At 45.6% G+C, this 20,612-nt stretch overlaps 1 protein-coding gene across 2 annotated transcripts; it reads right to left on the bottom strand.

Annotated features, from left to right (window-relative positions):
- Window positions 1-306: 306 nt before the first annotated feature.
- Window positions 307-11,963, bottom strand: tfap2b (transcription factor AP-2 beta). 2 transcript variants are annotated; one of them, XM_070987190.1, is made up of 7 exons: window positions 11,892-11,963; window positions 9,198-9,659; window positions 7,652-7,706; window positions 6,400-6,619; window positions 5,922-6,040; window positions 4,850-4,991; window positions 307-1,315 (listed from the first exon to the last, which is right to left on the bottom strand). In XM_070987190.1, exons 1-7 carry the CDS (start codon window positions 11,937-11,939, stop codon window positions 1,027-1,029), a joined length of 1,335 nt encoding a protein of 444 aa, XP_070843291.1. In that variant the 5' UTR covers window positions 11,940-11,963; the 3' UTR covers window positions 307-1,026. The 2 variants fall into 2 exon arrangements, with proteins under 2 accessions (XP_070843291.1, XP_070843293.1); XM_070987192.1 differs by lacking the exon at window positions 11,892-11,963 and adding an exon at window positions 9,963-10,165 and having other exon boundaries at window positions 308-1,315.
- Between the last annotated feature and the right edge of the window lie 8,649 nt (window positions 11,964-20,612).

Here is a 20,612-nt window from a genome sequence, read left to right as displayed (position 1 = left end):
CTGGCTTGAATCGGAACGATTAGAGGAGCTCGGCCTGTGAACTGCAGCCATCACACTGAGCATCACAACAAGTTTATCCAGCTCCAATCTCGGTCCTTCGGAAAGTTGCCTTTTCTTTTGAACCCCCAACTCTTTCACTTGCAGCTGTTCATGAATATTTCATGAGATAAGTAAAGGTAAAAGGCCTGACATCGGCTAATGAATATGGTGTTTTTTAGTGGATTGAACTGACTCTGACCCACGACCCTTAGCGGGACTCCGTAGTGGAGGACGTCCCTGGAGAAACGGCGCAGGCTGCACACCTCGCATAATAAAACACATGGTTTATTATCAATGTGATAGAAATGAAATCACTGGACAATTAGAAGCATGTCTACCCATCATCAGCACCATGACAACAGCTCTAGAAGAACAGAAAAACACTGGATGAGTCCTGCCCCCCCGCCGGCTCACAAAGGTCGAATCACAGATAAATAGGCCTACTCCAAAATAGCTGGTGCACCTATTTACACAACCATCCATTTAAATTAATATAAATAAATATTTACACACATAAATTAACACCCTCCCTCCTCGCACTTGTGTTAAAGAACCAGACAAACCTGTTTCACAGATATAATGCTCGTCACCCAATCTTCACACACACACACGCACACACACACACACACGCACACACACGCAATGTTGCTTGTTGGCTGCTCACAGCGTCTCAGTCTCACAGGATGCAGGCAGGGGGAGCGAAATGGATGTAACACAGTAACCACCATGTCCTCAGGGGAATGAAAAGAACGTAACACAGATGAAAAATCCCTCTGTGCTCTCTGACACTGGCCCACGGGTGTCTTCCTCTGCCTTTTTCTCTCCACCAAGCCTTCCTCCTCCTCCTCCTCCTCCTCCTCCACCTCAGCCCTGTGTGTGGCAGGTCAGTGGCAGTGGTGTAAAGCTAGAAGTAACGGTGTAACGCCTCCGTCTGGGTGTCTGCCTCCCGTTCGGCTCTCCCGTCATCGCTCCCCTTCCTCCGGCGCTTCATTTCCGCTGCTTCTCCTCTTTGTCGCCGCCCTTGTTGCCGTCCCCGTGCCGGTTGTTGGGAGGGTTGTTGAGAAACATCTTGTCGAGTCCTTTGAGAGCCTCGGTGAGGTAGTTCTGGAGGGTGGTGAGAGCGGCGCAGATGGCGGGCGAGCCGAAGCCGTGCGTGATGAAGGAGAAGTGGGAGAGGCAGCTCTGGATGCCGGGCTCCAGGATGGGGCTGGGCCTGGAGTTGCCCAGGGGAGTCCTGTCCTGGGCCAGCAGGTCTGTGAACTCCTTACACAGCTGTCTGCAGGGGGAAAGACAGCAAGACGTCATCTTAGGGTTTCCCCAGAACAGCTGACAGGGGACATTTTGTGCAGTATTCACTATCTGACATTTTAGTGGTGATAAAGGGCCTCCTCATTGTTTCTCTTGAACTTAGTGGAAGGTCTGGCTCAGAATTATCACTATTGGACATCAAACATCTGCAACTATCACCTCAGCTGCACCTGCTAATGCAACAAAGCCATGCAGACATGTGTGACCAAAACATCTCATCATGACGTTGCAGCCAGTGCACAATTAGCACTAACATGCCCATAAATACTGACCCTGTGGAGAAAACAGTACAACCTCATGAAACGCACCCAAATCAGCCACAACCAACACAGTGCTGAGATGCCTCTGTGGTGAAACAGCATCAAGGGATGACAGCGAGGGTGTCTGCAGCACTGCATGCAGATGTTCCTGCAAAGCTTCCTGAAACTGGACTTAAAAAAGCCTTCTGGAGCAGAGAAACATGTTCTAATCTCACGCGGTGCTTTAACTGCGCTGAGAGAAAAGAGGAACATTAACGTCAAGCTGCATTTCAGTGTTTCTCTTATTTTGGGAATTTTTCCTATCCTGTGGAAAAACAACTCAACGCTGAAACACGTTGGCAAACCACTCTCGACTTCCTGAACGCAGCACAGCACATGCAGAAATCCGGTTGCGGCAGTTTAGCCGATCAAAAAGCGAAAGAGGTGATTCACCCAGAAAAGTGTTCTTGTTCAGGTGGGAACGAGCAGAAAACGGCATCAGGGCCGTCACTGAGACTCATGAAATTCTTGCAGATGGTTCAGCGTGACCCCGCCCACCCACCCATCCAAGAGGAGGGGAGGCTGAAGCAGAGGGTGCACCTGAGCATGGCGAGATTTAAGGCTGTCTGGTGAACATCTCTCCCTGAGTCACATGACTCCTCGGCCTGGACCGTTCCTAAAACTAAATGCTCCAATCAGGATGTTTCACTCTGCTGTCCTGCAATTTTGCTCCAAAGGCTTCTTGGAAAGTAAATAAAACCTATCAGAAACCAGTTAAATAAGAAAAACTACCTTCTCTGTCTCTGTGTGATATAATCGATCCCACAGGGAAATTTTCCTCCTGGTATGTTCGCTTGTTTCAGCACACTTTCCTCTGTTCGCCTCTTGTGTTTCCTCTTTAGGAAAACAAAGAACTTAATCCTACAGTAAACCTTTACCCACACAGAGTGAGTTTTCCAGTTTAAAGATGAGAAACATTTCATTCCCTGAATCGTCTTCTGGCTGAACTGTAGTCTGGCACTTCTGTTTTTTGGTGAAACTTGGTGCAGAATGTCTGATGCTAACTGCTCATCGTTGAATCGCTTGAGGTGCGTGGAACTTTTTGTGCTCTGTTGGACACCTTCTCAACCTCAAACACCTCCTCAAATGATGTAACACCATTTATGTTTGACAAATTATCTGCAAGAGTGAGAAAAACAGGAAAAAAAGAAAAGAAAATGCACCCAGAAACACAAGCAAGAGCGTGAGCAATGTACCGAAACAGCAGCTCGTGGAGGTGAAACCAACACCAGAGCGGGAAAGTTTTATGGTCCGAGGCCGCGACATTAAGAGCAGTTTGAGACGAGGTCATCAAACGGATCTTTACTGCAAATTTAAGGCAAAAAAAGAAACTCGCAGGTTAAAAGAAAATCCACGTCTTCACCTTGTTCTCCTTGTTAAATTTCAGCAAATCATGCTCTGGTTTTAGGCCCACATTTTATATTCAGGAGACCTCGCTCTCTTTCTGCCTCTCTCAGATTTGTACACACACACACACACACACACACACACACTCGGCGGCCTAAGGGCAGAGCTCCAGCAAATGAGTGACAGGCTGTGCAGGCCGAGCCCAGCTGGGGTTAGGGGAGTAGAGAGGAGAAGCCGCCACCCGGGGCCACACTCAAGGCTCTCGCTGTTGTTTTCTGACGACTTGAAACACTTCACTGCTAAATAATGAATTTCTAACAGGCAGCACCGACACACAGTATTGGAACAGGTTCGAGCCTGAGCATCAAACATCCACCACCGACACACAGCACATACTGAGTACGCCGGGATGCACGCAAACACACTCAGGCAGATGGTTTAGGCAGCGCAGGCCAGCAGACAGCACTGTTTATGCAGGCTAAAAATACAGTCGTCCTGAAGGGATCTGTGGGAGATGGTTTACAGCTCGGCTCGCAACCTTTTCCTCTACAGAGGAGCCACGTTCAGGGCGGGAAGTGGACGTGGAACAGGGCTGCTCATTAAAAGGCAGAAGGCTTTTTCTTCATTGTAAAAAAATCCAAATTTATAAGCCCGAATCACCTGCGCTAAAGAAATGTGTCGCCGAGAGTAATCAGAAGATCCTGGATTCAATTCCACGGCTTAACGGCCATAAAAATGGCTTCATGTGAGCAACTTTACGAGGAGGGCCGGTAAAATGAATCGCCTGTGAGAGCAGAAGCGGAGGTCAAGCAAACATTAGCAGCCTCAGAGCTCGTATTTTAGGATGCGTGTGTGCTGCACAGGCCACATTAAAAGATTTCCTGTGTGCTCGAGCTAAAGGCGGCTGTGCGCTGAGCGGCTTGGACAGAGCGATGGCGTTCGAGAGCACCTGTCACGTCTTACGTTTAAAAAACACTAACAGGTGAATATTAACGCCTCGCTGCTTTCGTTCACTCGTCATGTGATTTTAATTTTCTGCTCATTTCTTAAACGGCTGAATTGAATTTAACCGCCCTTATTTTTCAGAGAGGCTTTTTTTTTTTTTTTTTTTCAATCAGCCGTTTCATTACAGGTTAGATCCACACTGAGTTCGATGCGTTTCATTAAGAAAACCTCGCTCGCCTTCACAAATGTTAATGCCATGTTCGCTGTGAGGAAATGGGCTGGGTGTGATACAGAGTGAAGCACAGAGGAGATGAGAGGTTTGCACCCTCAGGGGCTCTTAAAGAGGGGCCATGGAGGCCCCAGGAAAATGAGTCTAATTTCACCATAATTTCATTCAGCTGAAATGTACCTACTTGCAGAAGAACGCCCTATTTTTCTATATGTGTGTGTGTGTGTGTGTGTGTGTGTGTGTGTGTGTGTGTGTGTGTGTGTGTGTGGAACTAATTCAAATCAACAGCCACCAAAAGCTGCTTGAACAGCACCTGAACTCCACACCCTGTCAAACGGGGGATTCTGAGCCATAAATGACAGTTTCAGGACATTTCAAAAGGAGAGTATCTCGTGTTTTAGTGCCGGTCTGAGATATCTTCACATTGACGCGACTTCTTTTATGTGTCTCTGCTTGCTTTTCTTTCCCAAACACTCAGCGTTGTAAGTGTCGTGCGTGCATCGCGGCCCTGATCTTTGCACTCCTTCATCTTCATGATTCAACAACAGCTATTCGCGGGGTGTAATCTCATTACAGCGGTATCTCCCTATATGCTGCACTGCAGACGTGTATTCTATATTCCGTGATGCTCTATAAAGACTGCGAGCGAACAGAATCTAATCAAACGCTCCATCAAACTCACTTTGTCGCCAGCAGCATGTTTTTCCTCGTGTGCAGCTCGTTGGGGTCCGTGTGCTGCCGGTTGAGGTACTCGCTCACAGCTTTGGTGGGAAACTCCGTCTCGCAGATGTAACCGAAATCCCGGGCCAGGTGGACTGCTTCACCTGCAGGGGGCGAGTGGGTGCATCGTGGATGTAGATATAATATAAATAAACAACAAGCAAGAGGAGAAATTCAATTCTACGCACGCTCAAACGCGTTTTTTCTTCTGTTTTTATTAATTACTAATTAACGCGCCGTGATCAGATATTTCCTGGTTGTCTCAGGATAGAAAGAAAATTGTTAAAAATTTGATGCTTTTTGCACCTGTTTCCCTCTGCTGTAGCACAAACACAACAGAAAGTGATAAAATTCCCATTATTTTATTAGGAAAATTAATAATATGAGCCAATTATCTTGTTTTCATGATTGTTAAAACAGAGAGAGCTTTTTTATTATGCTCTCTACACTCACATGCGTAAATGTGGTGTGAGGAAAGTCAAACGCTTCGTGGCTTTCTGAACAAAAGAGCAAACTCTGGGTTTGAAACTACATTTCAAGAAGCAAAAAATCTGCTTATGTATCACCTGTTTGCAGAATAATGTGGCCTTAAATGAAATGAGCAGATTAATGGGGGATATCACAGTGAGGCCAGTGTGGAAAATACACAAGTTGTGAAGTCAAAATGTTTGCATGCGACTGAGAGGCCTGAAGTGCAGCCTTCCATCAATTAATGCAGAATTTCATTTCATTTCAGAATCCAGACCCACATGTCTCCTCTCACTCAATGCTGGACATTTATTTTCCTGACATTTTATGAATTCAGGGTCATTGTCATTTGTCAAGCCTGCAAGGTCACGACCTTTGCGGTCCTTTATTTTTGGATATTTTTCAGCTATGTTGAGACCATTTGCCATAATTTGGACGTCAAATCGTGGTCAAAAGAGTCTAAAATGCAACTAAAATGGTTGGTTTCAGTTGTAAGTGGTCAGGATTTCTCCACCTCGGCTGAACAAAGAGGATATTTTTGCAGATGAAAGCAGTGAATGAATCACCTTCTACCAGAGATGTTAGTAACGTGACATTGGCAGCTTTGCGTCTTCCAGCAGGTAAGTTGAGTCCAATCTTCTCCAGCTTTTCTCGCAGACACTTCCCACCGTTTTTGGACTTTGCTCTGTAGAAACAAAAGAAACTTTAAAGTCATGTGAAATCGCATATTAAACGCAGTGTATATAGGGCACAGATATTCTGTAATAATTTTAGCATATCAAAAAAAAAAATCCTCTGCAGAGCGTTATATTAATAAGTGACCAATCTTCCTGCAGAAACTTGATTAAACAGCATATCTTGCTCCAGTTTGTCTCCGGAGAGTTTGCCAGCGTTAAGCAGAATGTGGCTGGTGAGTGGCACAGATTCAGAGGCCCTCTCTTACGCTTAATTAAGAGATGTCCCTGCATGTTTAACGAGCCACAAGCTCTCACAGAGTCCTTCCTGAACACGCAGCGTCAACATGCTCTGAGGCTGCAGCCCTACCTTCTCAACACGCCCCCCAACAGGGAGGCGTTGAGGCACTCGGGCGGGGACAGTCTCCTCTGCACCTCCCCTACGGTCACTTTGTACTTGGAGGTGGAGCTGAGCAGCGACAGGCGGCCCGGTACCGAGCAGAACACCTCGTTTATGTTGACGGTCACCCCGCCGATCAGCCCGTCCTTCCCGAGCATCAGGGAGCCCATGTTCTTGGGTGGCATGGGGACTGGAAGAGGAGGGTGAGAGGCCACGTGAGCGCTTCTCTTACATAACAAGGTGTTAAAACACGACACAAGTTCGAACCCCTGGAAGCTCTTCCCTCTGTCAAACTCAGTTCAGTGTGTGAGATCAGCGCGCTCAGAGGGCGGCCTGGCCTAATGAGGCGCCCACGCGCCGGGCATTTGCTGTTATTTAATGTCGCGCGACATTCTCATTACAATATTATCGATTGTTGATTGGCTCGCGCTCTCAAATCGCATTAACCACCTCCCCGTCTTGTCTTTTTTTCCTTTTTTTTTTCCACGACCGGTTTAACTCCCACCAGCAGCACCGGGTGCTCCTTCATCCCGCGCGTTGATGCTCGCGCTAATGGCGTAAAAAAAAAAAAAAAGAAAAGAAAAGAAGGAGCCAGGCAGCCTCGTGCATGCGCGTGTAGGGGCCAGCGCGAGGGGGGTTTTGATGGCTCCACGGGGGATAATACCGCAGATTAGCTCTAAACGAGCTCACGAGATCTCCGTGAGCGGTGCCATTTATTACATCAGCGGCTTAAATGCCCCGCGGGGAGCTCAGTCACTCAACATCCCGTAACTAAATCACCGCACATCATCAGAGCGGCAGCCTGTCAGCGACACACTGCCTGCCAGTCAATACGCCGGGTCTCTAACCCGCGTCACTCCGCACAGACGAGCACCTTTAACAGCCTCAAACACGGACAGGAGGTCCGGGTCCTACAGGCCGAGCCACAATTTATCTTTCAGTGTAACTCTACATCCCATAAATCATCATAATTCACAGCACGCGTGGGAAAATAAATTATATAACCGGACAGGGATTAAATGAACCCAAGATGACGTGGCGGCTCTACTTTAAGCTACAAGCCCACATCAAAACTCACATTTATGGATTAAATGTGTGCCAAATTCTTCATATTTTATATTTGTATTAAATCTCACGTTTTGCATTGATGGCCAACGTTACTCACAGCACAGGCAGAGGTGTGTGTGTGTGTGTATATGTGTGTGTGTGCGTGTGTGTGTACCTTTCTTAATTACTGATTGATCCAGGACGCTCGTTCCGTTGGTGTCCTCAATTGTCTGTCAGAACCGAGATAAATCCAAAATGATTAGAGTCTGCTTCATACATGAGGGCCCATGCTGTCATTTAACGAGCACGTGAAGCTTCTGTCTGCTCGTGCTGGGTTTTCCCTTCAAATCAATCAATCAATCAAAAAAAAAAAAAAAAAAATTAGTTAATTTCAGGGAAAAGAGACGCATTTAAGTTGTTGGTTTCCACAGAGCAAACAATTCCGGTTTATAATCCGTCCCGTCTTTTTATTCATCCTGACGTGGCTCGTACAGAAGCTATTCTCACAAATTTAAAGCCTCATTCATCAAACTCATTCATCACCCCGTTAGATAAATTCCCTGTTAGGCAGAGCTGGCGTCGCTGCCCTGCACGTGTGACGAGGAAAAACAAAGAACCGGCTAAAACAAATTTAGATGGGGTTAATAAATGCATGGAGCAAGTACGAAAAGCCAGAAATTAGTCTATTGTGAAGGTTAAAAGGCAAACAATCCACCATGGTTGTGCCCTGAGGGGGAACGAGGGGAGATGAAATCCTACACAGCTGACAATAAAGTCTGTTTCAACAGTATCTGGTAGCTTTCTTTGGATATTTTGAAGCTTAGCTGCAACAATGCTCCCAAAAAAATCTGTAACATAAACAAAAAAAGCCATTCAAAACAATAGTATGGATATAATAATAATAATAATAATAATAATAATAATAATAATAATAATAATAATAATAATAATAATAATAATAAAGAAACTTAGACATTTTAAATAACACTTTAACACAAAATTTGACATTTTTCTACATATCAAATTGCAGAAAATGTTGCGGCATCCTCTGACTTCTCTGCTTTAAACGCGCATTCGTCATCATGGCAGTAAAGGCACGAGGAGCTGGAGCTTTATTCCACATATCAGCATCTTCTCATCAGAGATGCCTCCGCTCTCTGAACTTTGTTTAGCTGTGAGCCATTTGCGTCCAGGCTGCAGCTGCTGTGAGAGTCCAGCCCTCAGGGAGCTGCTCTGAGTTCACCGACCTCAGCTCTGAAGGCTCGGGAACATGCGGAGACCGTGAGGAAGACAACTGTCAACAGTTACCAATCCGCTGCTTCCACCGCCGGTTCATTTATTTATTAGGCTGCGTTTAATTCAGCGTTTCATGACTGCCATCAAAACCAGGAAAAAAAGCTGCCCACTCATTGAGAGCTAAATATGTTTCTTTTAGTTGAACATAAATCCACATTTGCTGTAAATGAAAACCGTTAAATCTATGATCAATTTATATCAGATATTTTGATAATATACAATAAATCTAATATACAATAAATCTTGACCCCGTTCGTCCCCAACTTGCAGCTGGTGTGCACTTTTATTTTTCTCGGATATAATGATCCTAATATCAATAAAATACATTTTAAATATAAACGAACATCATAATTGGAGGTGTAAAATATGGTACATGCATTTTAACCTCTGTAAGCCTCAGCTGTGTGTAAATCTCTCGGACTCACCTGAACATCCTCCATGCCATGCAGCCCGTGCAGCAGTCCGTCGCCCATACCGGGCTCCAGTCCCGGGTGAGCGGAATGCAGCACCACGTCAGGCCGCCGCACGCCACCGTAGTCTCGCCGCGGGTCCAGCCCGGACAGCTGTGGCAGCGAGGCCCGAGGCTGCGCTAGCAGAGCCGAGCTGTCCATCCGTTCTCCGGTAACGTCTTGCCGCTGCCGCGCCCCCCATGCGCCCTGCTGGCTCTGGTGCAGGGAGTTCAGGGAGTACGGGTCGCTGACGTGGGAGTACGGGTCCTGGCTCTGGTAGTGAGCGAGCGGCTGGTACGGCGGCGGAAAGTACGGAGGCTGGAAGTCCGACGAGGGCGCATGCGACAGCGGCGGCGCGCTGGAGTAGGGTCCCGCATGCGACACAGAGCCCAGCTGGGACAGGCGCGAGCTGTGGCTCGAGACACCGTCATGCCGGTCCTTGAAGGGGGTGCAGAGCAGAACAGAAAAAAATCAGCTGCTTGCAGAATTAGAGCCACATTTGAACGAACAGAAACCACATGGAGGCCTTGGACCATCGTGCTTTTATTAGAGCAGGTTGCCTCTGGTGATGTAGCCAAAGTAGCCTAAATCGCATTGAATCTCCTGCACAAAAAGCAGAGAAGAGCCTGGAGGAAAAAGGGTTATAGCCTCATTTAAAACGCCTCACAACGAAAACCAAGCAATATCTGAGGATTCACCATTCGCTCAACTGTGAGAAGCACTGTGAAGGAGGAAACTCACCGCAGTGGAGTACGAATGAACTAACATCTGTAAAGCCTCTGCTGGAGTCACGAGCGAGCTCACGGTCAAACAGCAGGCTGGCAAAGGCTGCACTGGCCCGGGATGGCCAAACTCATTCCAGGTAAAAGCGACGCGTTCGTATCTGCTGGCACGGCCTGCTCCCGCAGCTCCACGCAGAACCTTCCTCCGCCCGGAGCTCCCGCCGCTCTGAGTGTGAGCACCGAGCGCCCGCCTCTACCCCCGGTATACGGTGTAATTGTTATTCATGACTGAGACTTACAGGAATATTAATGTGCGCGAGGCAGGGGACTGGCGACACATGGAGCGTGAAGCCTCTCGCGCAACCGTGAGTGACGTTTAAATTCCGTGGAGAGCCGAAACGACGCGCGAACAGCAGGAGATAGAAGGAGGACTCTCGCGCGCTGGAGAAAGCGAACGGGGTGACCAGACCCGCGAGGAATCCCCCCCAATCACAAAAAACACACTTTGGTGTCACGTTTTTTTTTTTATGAGGAAAGTCTGACCAAGGAAACTCACACTTTGGAGACACTTTTGCGCAAATAATTTCTGCGCAAACGGAATCAGACGTTATAAAGACAATATGAGCCAAGCTGGCGGGTAACAATATAAGCTGGGGCTGCTGTACAGCCCGCCGGGTCAAACATGACACTAATACCACCAGGGTCAAGGGTTCCGTTCCAAACAGATCCACCCAGCCTCGGGCCAGTGCAAGACCATGCAGAGGAGGTTTCCACCGCAATAAAATTCAGCTTACTTTTACGCACAGACACAAAACATCTGCGCAAAATCTCATTGAGATTTTCCTCCATTCACCCCGAGACGTTTTACCCAAACTTCACCCTGCCAACAGAACACTCCCGAAAAATAAAGAGTGACTCATGTTGTGTTGCAGCTGCCTTTTATTACCCTCCTGAAACACACACCCGAGACTCTACAGGGCGCACGAGGGGCTCGTGTGAACGGTGTCACGAGTCAAAAGAAGCGATTAAACTTCATATTGCAGACGACACCGGCCCCTCTTCGCCCTCTTGGATGACTTGTTTAACAACATTAGAGCCTCCCCTCCCTCGCGCCGTGGGAGAACGGCCATGTGCGGCACGAGACGAGGGTTTCCCGCCGGGCTGAGCCGAAGGGGCCTCGCGAGCTGCCCTTTCTCCGTGCGCTTTGTGCTCGAGCCCATTCAGCGCGAGCCGGAGCGGCGGCGTTTCGCCCTCGCGCGACGGCATTTCTCCCCTTCCCCTCGCTCGTTTTTTAAAAAATGATCGTTCTGGGATGAAAGCCAACTGATTTACATACTCCTCACACTTCATCAACCTCCGCTGACCCCGCGCTTCTCCAGCTTATTTTTCATTTGCTCTCATTTACAATTAAAAAATAAAACATTCATTTCTTAGTCCACTGTATTTGAATACTTTTTTTTTTTTGCAGCACCACCGTTTCTAAATGTGTATATTTTAGAGATATTTTCAGAGGTAAAAATATTTAAAAAGTTGCAGGTTGCTTTAAAATGATTTTGCTAAAAAAAAAAAAAAAAAAAAAAAAAGCGCAGTCATATTTAAAGGATGTGAAAATTCAAGAACAGGTGAAATGCAAATTATCTAATATCCAGTATTTTTTTTCCATTTTACCTTATGGTCCAAAAAGGGAATTTACCTGCATTATAGCCGCAAATATCCCCTAAAATAATGCAAACACATAAAAAACAATCTGAGCACAAATGAGATTTTTCTGAGCGAAACTGCAGTGAAATGTCCTCCAATTCATATTCAGTCAGCATCACAGATTAACAGGCCTAAAGCCTCCTGCAGAACACCTCACTCACCCTGCGTCTAACACTCCATTATTCTCTGCAAAAGCATGTCTAATAAGTCTGTTTCCTCGAGACACAAACACGGACGGCAACGTTACCTCATAAATATCTTCATACTTGACATTCTCAACTAGTTTCCACAGCATGGTCGCTTCTCCGGTGTCGGTAAACCGAATGCAGCCAAGTGAGGAAGGGATGTCTCATCTCTCTCTCTCTCTCTCTCTCTCTCTCTCTCTCTCTCTCTCTCTCTCTCTCTCCCTCCCTCCCTCCCTCCCCCCGCCCTCTGTAAAAAGGCTTTGTGAATGGGGGGAACCCCTGCAAACACTCCACTACCGTTGAGAAGAGCTATAGGGCGGGTTGATGTATGAGCACGAGGAGGAGAAGGCGAACGAATGCAAAGAATGCACGTATTATTTATCCGGTGTCACTATCGTTTCCAAAATAAAAGCACAGGCCTGCATGTTTTGTGCACACAGGTGAACAAATTGGCTGAAGGGGGACTGATGGAGGCCACCACTTCCAAATGCATGGCTTTTTTGTCTCGTGATGTTTGAGATATTTGGAGAAAAGTTCTGTTGTGATTGAGGTGAAAATGAATAAATGTAATGTATGTAGTGTATTTTACTATTACAGATGACAACAAATTAAAGCAAAAATTAACATAAAGTCCAAGTTTGTAGCTTTTTAGTTCCTATCTTCTAGTATAGCTGATGTAAAATATGTTGTGTTCATCTTACTGCTACTGTCTCACAGACTGACAAATCCTTTCGATGATGCACTCAGCGATACAGACATTTCAGACCACATCCCTGTATTTCAACCGACTTCAGCAACTGGTGGCACACTTTTATCAAAAGTGGTGGCAATTCATCTAAGCTCCTGTGAAAATTCCATCTCAATGCACCGATGGTGACATTTCATTCACTAACCCTCTGATATAGAAAAGGATTGAGAGATTGGAGTGGAGTGATTTCTGTGCCAGTGTGGGTGGCACTCACTCAAAACAATAATCAACCAGATGAATTACAGATAGATACGATGATTGGTCATTTTCCAACCTTGCGTAGATTTGAAGCTTGTACATCCAGAGAAGAAATCACTGTCACCTTCAGTGACTCTGCAGCAGGTCGTGATGGAATCAAAGCCAAGCTTTTAAAAGAAGTAACGTCGTCAATTAGTGTGCCACTAACTCGTGTCCTCTCAGTCTCTTTGAGAACCAGGATTGTCCTGAAAGACCTGAAGGTTGCAAAGGACAATCGGTTATTTAAGATAGAGGAGCCGAGCCTTCCTCTAATTACCAGCCAGTTTCTGTTTGACCTTGCTCATGCAAAGTTTTGGAATATGTCATCTATGAAAGAGTGTTAAAATACCGTAATGATGACAATATGTATATAATATGGATTTTGACAAAATCCCTCAACATGCACGACTCGCTTACAATTTATTGTCAAAAGCTCTGCAGCTTTGCACAATAGTAAGTTTGCAATTGGGTTATTCTCAGATTTATTCATTTTCAAACTGGCGTTGGCTTTCAGGACGTTATTGTCAGTTGGCTTGGTGACTATAGGTCAATATGTATCTATAAAAAGTTGTATCTCTCACAGAATCAAGCTACATGGTGGAGTTCCTCAAGGGTCTATTCTTGGGCCATTTTTGATCTGTGTAGGTGAGTTTGCTGGGATGCCTGATTCTGCATCGCCCATCCTGTTCGCTGATGATACAATACTGTCATAACCATTGATCGGAGAAGCCAATGATGCTGCAAAGTGGTTTCAAATGAATGAACCTTCCCTGAATGTCAACAAAATCCAATTTTTATCATTTTCAGAAGTAAAGGTTATCTGTGTAAGATGCAAACATGAAGACTTTTGGCATCATTAGAAGAAGTTTGTTCACTGGTAATTCAGTCCTCTAACACTCTATTGTGCTTTATTGAATCCATACTAACTCGCTGGTTGGGTTAAGATCAGGTGACTGTGACGATCATACATCCACATTCCTTTATTCTCATCAAACCACTTATTTGTCACCTTTCTGTATATTTGCTCACATTGTAATGTCAGGCCTCACTTAGTCCATCTAGTCTGGACACTTCAGTATTTACATGACGCTGCGACCACACGGTTACACCACAGGCCTCACAAAGTGTGTAAATCTCTCCATCTATTGCCCTTATTAAAGGAGGGAGCAGGATGACACCACCCTGCAGATGGAAGATGATTTGTGTTTGCTCACTCTCACAGAGAGCAGGACAGACTCGTCACCAGCAGCGGGATTAATGGAGCAATAATTTATTGATCTCTTGATGTAATTAGCAGTGAATACAGGCTGGTGGGGTTACTGTCAGTCAGCTGACTGATATCAGACATCTCACTCTGCTGATGTCGTGTGTATGTTAAGCCTCGTTGGAGATGCTGAACTTAAGGATTCAGCATTAAAACGTATTTTTAGTTTGTCACGTGTGCGATACAGACAGAATATTGCAATAAGTATCACCTCAGATTAGTATGAGATGACGTGTATGAGCAGATCTGAAGCAGCTGTTTATCCCATAAATGTTTTAAAATGTTTGAGTAATTGAAGTTTATTATTTAGAAATATACATTGTCAAATATTCAGGATCTCACACTGTGAAAAAACTCTCAAATATTTATATTGTCTTCATTTGGAAATGAGAACTGCGACCAGCGGTATCTCTTTAGCACTGAAAGATTAACATCCAGTAACAATGCATGGCATACAAGTACATTTACTCAGGTACTCTAGCTAAGTACAAATTTGAGGTACTTGTATTATGATACTTTATACTTCTGCTCCAGTACATTTCAGAGACAGGGTTAGGGTTAGGGTGACAGGTTGCTTTGCAGATTTAGATGGTGAATACAGAATATAATGGCAGTATGTAAAGTTATGAGCTCCATCTTAACCAGCTGCAACATTAAAGTGATGCACACATGAATGCATCACTAATGCACTAAAATAATGTGTACTTTTGGTGCTTTCAGTCTATTTTGATTCTAATACTTGAAAGCACAGTGTTTGTAATCTGCAGTACTGCTACTTTTACACCAGATCTGAGTACATCTTCCACCACTGCCTGCATCACGTGACATCACAAGCCGGGGAAGACATAGAAAACGGTTTGCGTTCCCTTTAAATGAGGCTCCTTACATTCAGCACGTCTCCAGAGTTACACCACAGGAGGTAGACCTTCGTTCTTATGACTGAGCTGCAGCCATTTTTCAACAGTTCAGACTCTTTTTTTTCCAGGCTTGATCATTAATCAATGTGATCTGCATCATTTCTTCATGAAGTGTACCTATAAAACAAATGAACAAGCAAGAATAAAAAAAATCAGTAATCAGAGCTGAGGATTTGTCCAAGTGTGTGTAAACTGCTCCCCCTAGTGTCACAACAGTATACCTCCATCCATCAAAGCTGTCCTGACACAGAGACGTCCTCTTGTTTCTAATTCAAAAGGCTTCAGTAAAGTTGATTATTTTAATTATTTAGGATTTAAGTGTTTCCACAGATTTGCATAAATGAAATAAAGGACATTTTACAGTCAAATCACGGACAGTTATGCAGCTGATTTCCTTCTCAATGAGACAAAACTGAAAGATTATGTTGTTTACAGTAAGAAATGGATTTGTATAGGAGGAAATATACGTGTGTGTGTGTGTGTGTGTGTGTGTGTGTGTGTGTGTGTGTGTGTGTGTGTGTGTGTGCACACTTGCATCAGGACTTGACATGCAGAGCAGAAAATTGCTGTCAGGAATTCAATTTGAGGCTATTAAAGTTAAAACCTGCACAGCAGCTTCAGCCCAAGTTTTGGAGGCCTGGGCCGAGTTCAAATGCATAAATCCTAATGAAAGCTCTCATATTGTCTGTACGTGTGTGTCGACACACTCCTGTAAATGTGTGTTTTCTCTGACGTGGCTGCCATCGTTGAACTGCTTGATGTTTGGTGTAAAAAGAAAAGAAAAAGGAAAAAACGGCCACTGAGGATACCAGACATGAATGTTTAAGAAGCACGGCTGTTCCCATGTTCTCTGGAATGACCTGCTGCCAAAGATTCACCCATCCACTCACACACACACACACACACACACACACACACACACACACACACACACACACACACACACACACGCACACACGGCCGGGCATATGACTGTCAGCTATGACAGATGTCCTGACAGTCTGGGAGTCTGCAGGCATGGTCGTGGTGGTCGCCCTGCAGGGCTTTGACACACGATGTATCAGCATACATTACACACATGGCGCACTAATGCTGCTCTATCTGCTCCCTGTCTTTTGTTTGCAACCATCACGACAGAGGAGTCACGTTCATCTTCACTTTTTTGGGCAGGAGGAGGGCGGCTGTGACTTGATTCCACCTGCTCCGGCCTGTTCGCTCGCTCCATGCAGCACGTCTGTAAAGATTCTTGCGTTTCAGCCTTTAGATTTGTTCAGAGTCGTGTCTGATAGCTTGTGCCATCATGCTTTGATTCACTTTCATGCATTTACATGCTGTCATTGAGGTAAAAGTAGCACAATACGTGTGGTGGATAAGTGACTGTGAGGCTGGCAAACAGTGGTGCAGGCCTTCAATCATCTAGCTTCCTCTTACATGTGATGGCTGCTGATTGAAAGCTGAGGAAACTGACCTCAAAGACACTGAATTAGATCTTTGCTTTAACCTTTGTGCTGTTGCTTCTGTCTTTGCAAACAGAACTGTAGTGTTTTTATGCATTGGCACCAAGATCTGCAGGTACCAGTAACACAATGTGGTGCAGTGTAATGTGCTCTTTTTATTATAGCATCAATGAGGTGGCTCGACAAAACCCTGCAACAGAAAATCACTTTATGTGTTTGACTTTGCTCACTCACTGCCTCAAAAGCCTGGAAACGAAGGCGTTGGGTTGATTGTTTATTAGTATTTCTTCTGGTTACTCCTGGTACATTTTGTTTTGGACATAAAAACGTAATAACAAGGTTGTGAAACTTACTAAATCTTTATCTTTTAACCTTTTCTTGGACCTCTTTTAAAAATACATGCAGTTTGCAGCCATTTTCATCCGGCTTATATGACTTTGTGCATCCACGACAACGTAATAAACACTTTAATCATCCATTCACTATTTACTATTATTACTTTTAAGATGCAATTTCCCTTTATCTGTCCATCAGGACCTCATTTTCTAATCTCATCCAGTCACATCATGTGCTGAGATTGCTCAGCCTCAAGCTGCAGTTCGCCTGTTGGCCACTAGGTCGCACTAGAACACCGCAGAAAAGAGATGCAGGCCGAGAAAGGAGGCAACAGCATGAAGAGATGAGCCTGGATGTACTGAACCATCAGCATGAAACGCTCTGTAAATATGTGTGATGGATCCTGACTGAACAGCAAATATTTGCAAGATCCACATTTTTATCAGATTTAGAATATTTTTTTAAAAATGACACTTTAGGCATGTCACAGTAGGAAAATCACAGGTGTGCGTATAAAAATGAATGATGGCTGAATTCCATTTAGCTGCTTCAGTTTCAGGGCCTGGTGCGGTGCATGCTGCCTCAGGACATTTTAATAAAACAGACTCATTTTATTAAGGGACAGCTGAACTTTTCCTACTGAAACAAATCAAAATATCTGCTTCTCAAGACTCCAGTACGACAGAAGTAAAGCCCATAACACAGCAGAATCTCTCAATCAGCAAAGCCCAGCTCTTTATCAGCGTTTCCATGCTGGCAGACGTCCAGGTGAATTTGGGAGCCATTGCTGGATTTTTAAAGAGGGGGGAAAGACAAAATGACTAAATCTTAGCTTTGCATCCCAAAACAACAGTGTGGCATCAATAAAGGCTGAGACAGAGCTGCACCAAACCCCATTACACTCCATTATGAAATAAAGTGCAGCGTCCACCTCAGATTGCCTGATCAGCACTGAGCGGAGAGCCGGCCGCTCCTGCCTTCCTGGGTGTTGGACAGTCTTGCAGGTTTGAGTGAGTTGCACTAGCTTGTGTGTGAGTGTGTGTGTGTGATGAGGACAGGCAGGACGAGGAGAAAAGGCCTCAAATGTTCCTGAGACTGAACGGGATCAGGAGAGAAGAGGAAGAGGTTTTAGCAGAGAAGCAGAGGAGGAGGAGGAGGAGGGTTACAGCTTCAGAGGGGAGACACTGGAGGGATGGGGCTTAGAAGTTAGCAGAATTTGGTATTCGTGACTGTGGGGCTCAGTCAGCAGGAGCCAAAGTCCCTCTGAGACCTCAGACTGTTTAATTCAATTCCATATAAATGGCAGTATTCATTGCATGCGTGTCTGGGCTGAGCATGTGCATTTTCAGTGTGTGTTCTGGATGTGGAACCAGGCTTCCACAGATCCAAATATCTGCACCGATTCATGGATTTAATTAGCTGCAATCATGAATGCAAAGTACCGCGCGCTGAAGTCTGGACTGGAGAATGGCGGGACTGAAAATATGCTTAATGTGCTGATAACAGAGTGCCACACTGTAACACGATCAATAGCCCTGCGTGAATAATGCATCGGCCGCCCCGTCACATTATGCGTCGCTGATGTCAAACCTGTGATTCATTCTTGTCCGTTTGTCAATTTCCACAAACTCCGGCACAGGCGATGCATCGATTTCATTTTCCAGCTCATTTTCTAGCACGCTGCTCATTATTCTGATGCGGGGTCATCCGGGACGTTACGTGTTCATCAGGCAAGTAATAACAAACCAAAGTGACTGAGTTACTTTCTGAGTGCGTGTTTGCATATGTATGTATGTATGTGTGTGTGTGTGTGTGTGTGTGTGTGTGTACAGTATGTACGTTCAAGCTTTTTTTTCTGCTCATACCCTCCAGTGAGATGCAGCAACCATCAAAGAGCCAATTTAGAAAGCTGCTTTGCCTCGTGCACATCACTCTGTGACATCCTCCGCGGATGAGATGCATGAGTTTGATTATACATCAGGATGATTCTTCCACGCGAAACCGCTGAAGCTCCTCCAGCAGCCGAGACTAAAACGTGCAACTTTAAAAAACTATAAGGGAGTGGGCTTCATCTCTGTGGTTCTGTGGCTCAGCAACTGCCAGAAAATGCTTCTAATTTGATTTTTAGATGTTAGTTTAGCTCGTTTCTGCACCAGAAATATTGGACTTCCTGTCATTACAGACTGCTGAGTATAAACATGTCAATCAGCCTCCTGTTGATGAGAAGCAGGGTGTGTGTGTGTGTGTGTGTGTGTGTGTGTGTGTGTGTGTGTGTGTGTGTGTGTGTGTGTGTGTGTGTGTGTGTGTGTGCGTGCGTGCGTGCGTGCGTGCGTGCGTGCGTGCGTGTGTGTGTGGCTTGTTGCAGCAAATACATCCAGGAAACCACCAGAGTCAGGAGCAAAAAAAAAAAAAAAAAAAAAGGGGGGGGGGGCCTTAAATATGAGAATGAGAACTTATGAAGCTGTAATGGGCTGGAAACTGGTGCTGAAGTTTGTTTTTGATTTTGAGAGATGAGTTTGGATCATGATGCTCTAATGAGTCGAAGCCTGCAGCTATGAACGGCGCTTCTTCTGCTCCTGGTGCCGAGAGCCCGCGTGTGTTCAAGAAACCGAGAGTGCACGAGCACAAAGGCATGCGAGAGAAATGATGATTAGAAGCAACACGGGGACTATCAGTGGATCACTGGGTTTGCTTTTCGAGTCGAGGAAATGTCAGAGAAGAGTGGAAAATCTCCTGTCTGAGCAGAGCAGAGGTGGCGCCTTCACGCCGCTCGTCCAAGTCTCCAAAATATTCCATTTGCACTGAGAGAAAAGCGGCAAATCCACACGTCTGATGAGGCGAACAGAGGACTGTGCATGGTGCTTTCACTCAGCTGACTAATCAGATAACTGAAGAATTATTGGCAGTTGTGCAGAAGTTTGGTTGCATTGCGCAGAATGTCTTTGGCTTTAGCTGCTGCAGATTTGCTTTGCTCCTCTATTCTCACATCATGACAGAAACACTGTTGTTGAGTGTACGAAAAGCCCAGATCACTGCACGGTAACAGGCTGCAGACAGCGCGGCGCTCCTCTGGTAATGCATCCCTGCAAAAGCTAAAAAACACGAGGTGAAACCATAATTTCCCGCTTGTCATCGTGCATTCTTTCTGACATTTTGCGGTGCGTTAGCAGCGGCTCAGCTTTGTCCCAGCGTCATAAAACATTGACTGCAGGTGTGTTTATTTGGGGGATAACACCATCTGTCAAACCAGACCCAGCAACAACACCGCCCGTGTCACTTCCTCCCTTTCTACCACTATTATTCCTCCGCGTGAGGCTCCGCTCGCATTGATTGAGGGCGACAAACCGGCGCACTGTAAATGCGTCCTGTCTGATTGTGTGTTTTCCTGCTACGTCGTGAACGTGACCTCCTTTTAAATGATAGGAATATTAAAGCGCGAGCAGAGCCTACAGAGCCCGGATGGAGACGCCGGCAGGCAGCTGCTCCTCGCTCTGTTTTATCGTCACATTTGGAAATCTAAATAAGCAGAGAAACCTGACAGAAGTCGCGCAAACTGAAAGGAAAGACGCGCGCTCGGGCGCACAAAGGCGGCCTTTGAACTGCGGTGTAGGTATAGCCTCCTTTCACAACATGAGAGCAGCTCTGACTCTGTCTTTCTAACACTGTGAACTCGTATGGATAATTCACCCTCGCCGGCTTTGATCCACGCTGCCTCTCTTTAGTCTGCTTCCTCCTTCTGCATGTACATTTATGTATGTATGTGCGTGCGTGTGCGTGCGTGTGTATGCGTGTGTGTGCGCAGCAGCTTTAAAACCAGAGCAAAT

Source organism: Chaetodon trifascialis, chromosome 19 (genome assembly GCF_039877785.1).
Source record: "Chaetodon trifascialis isolate fChaTrf1 chromosome 19, fChaTrf1.hap1, whole genome shotgun sequence".
NCBI classification, from domain to species: Eukaryota; Metazoa; Chordata; class Actinopteri; order Chaetodontiformes; family Chaetodontidae; genus Chaetodon; species Chaetodon trifascialis.
The sequence above is the reverse complement of the archived record's forward strand: the minus strand, read 5'-3'. Positions and strand labels throughout refer to the sequence as shown.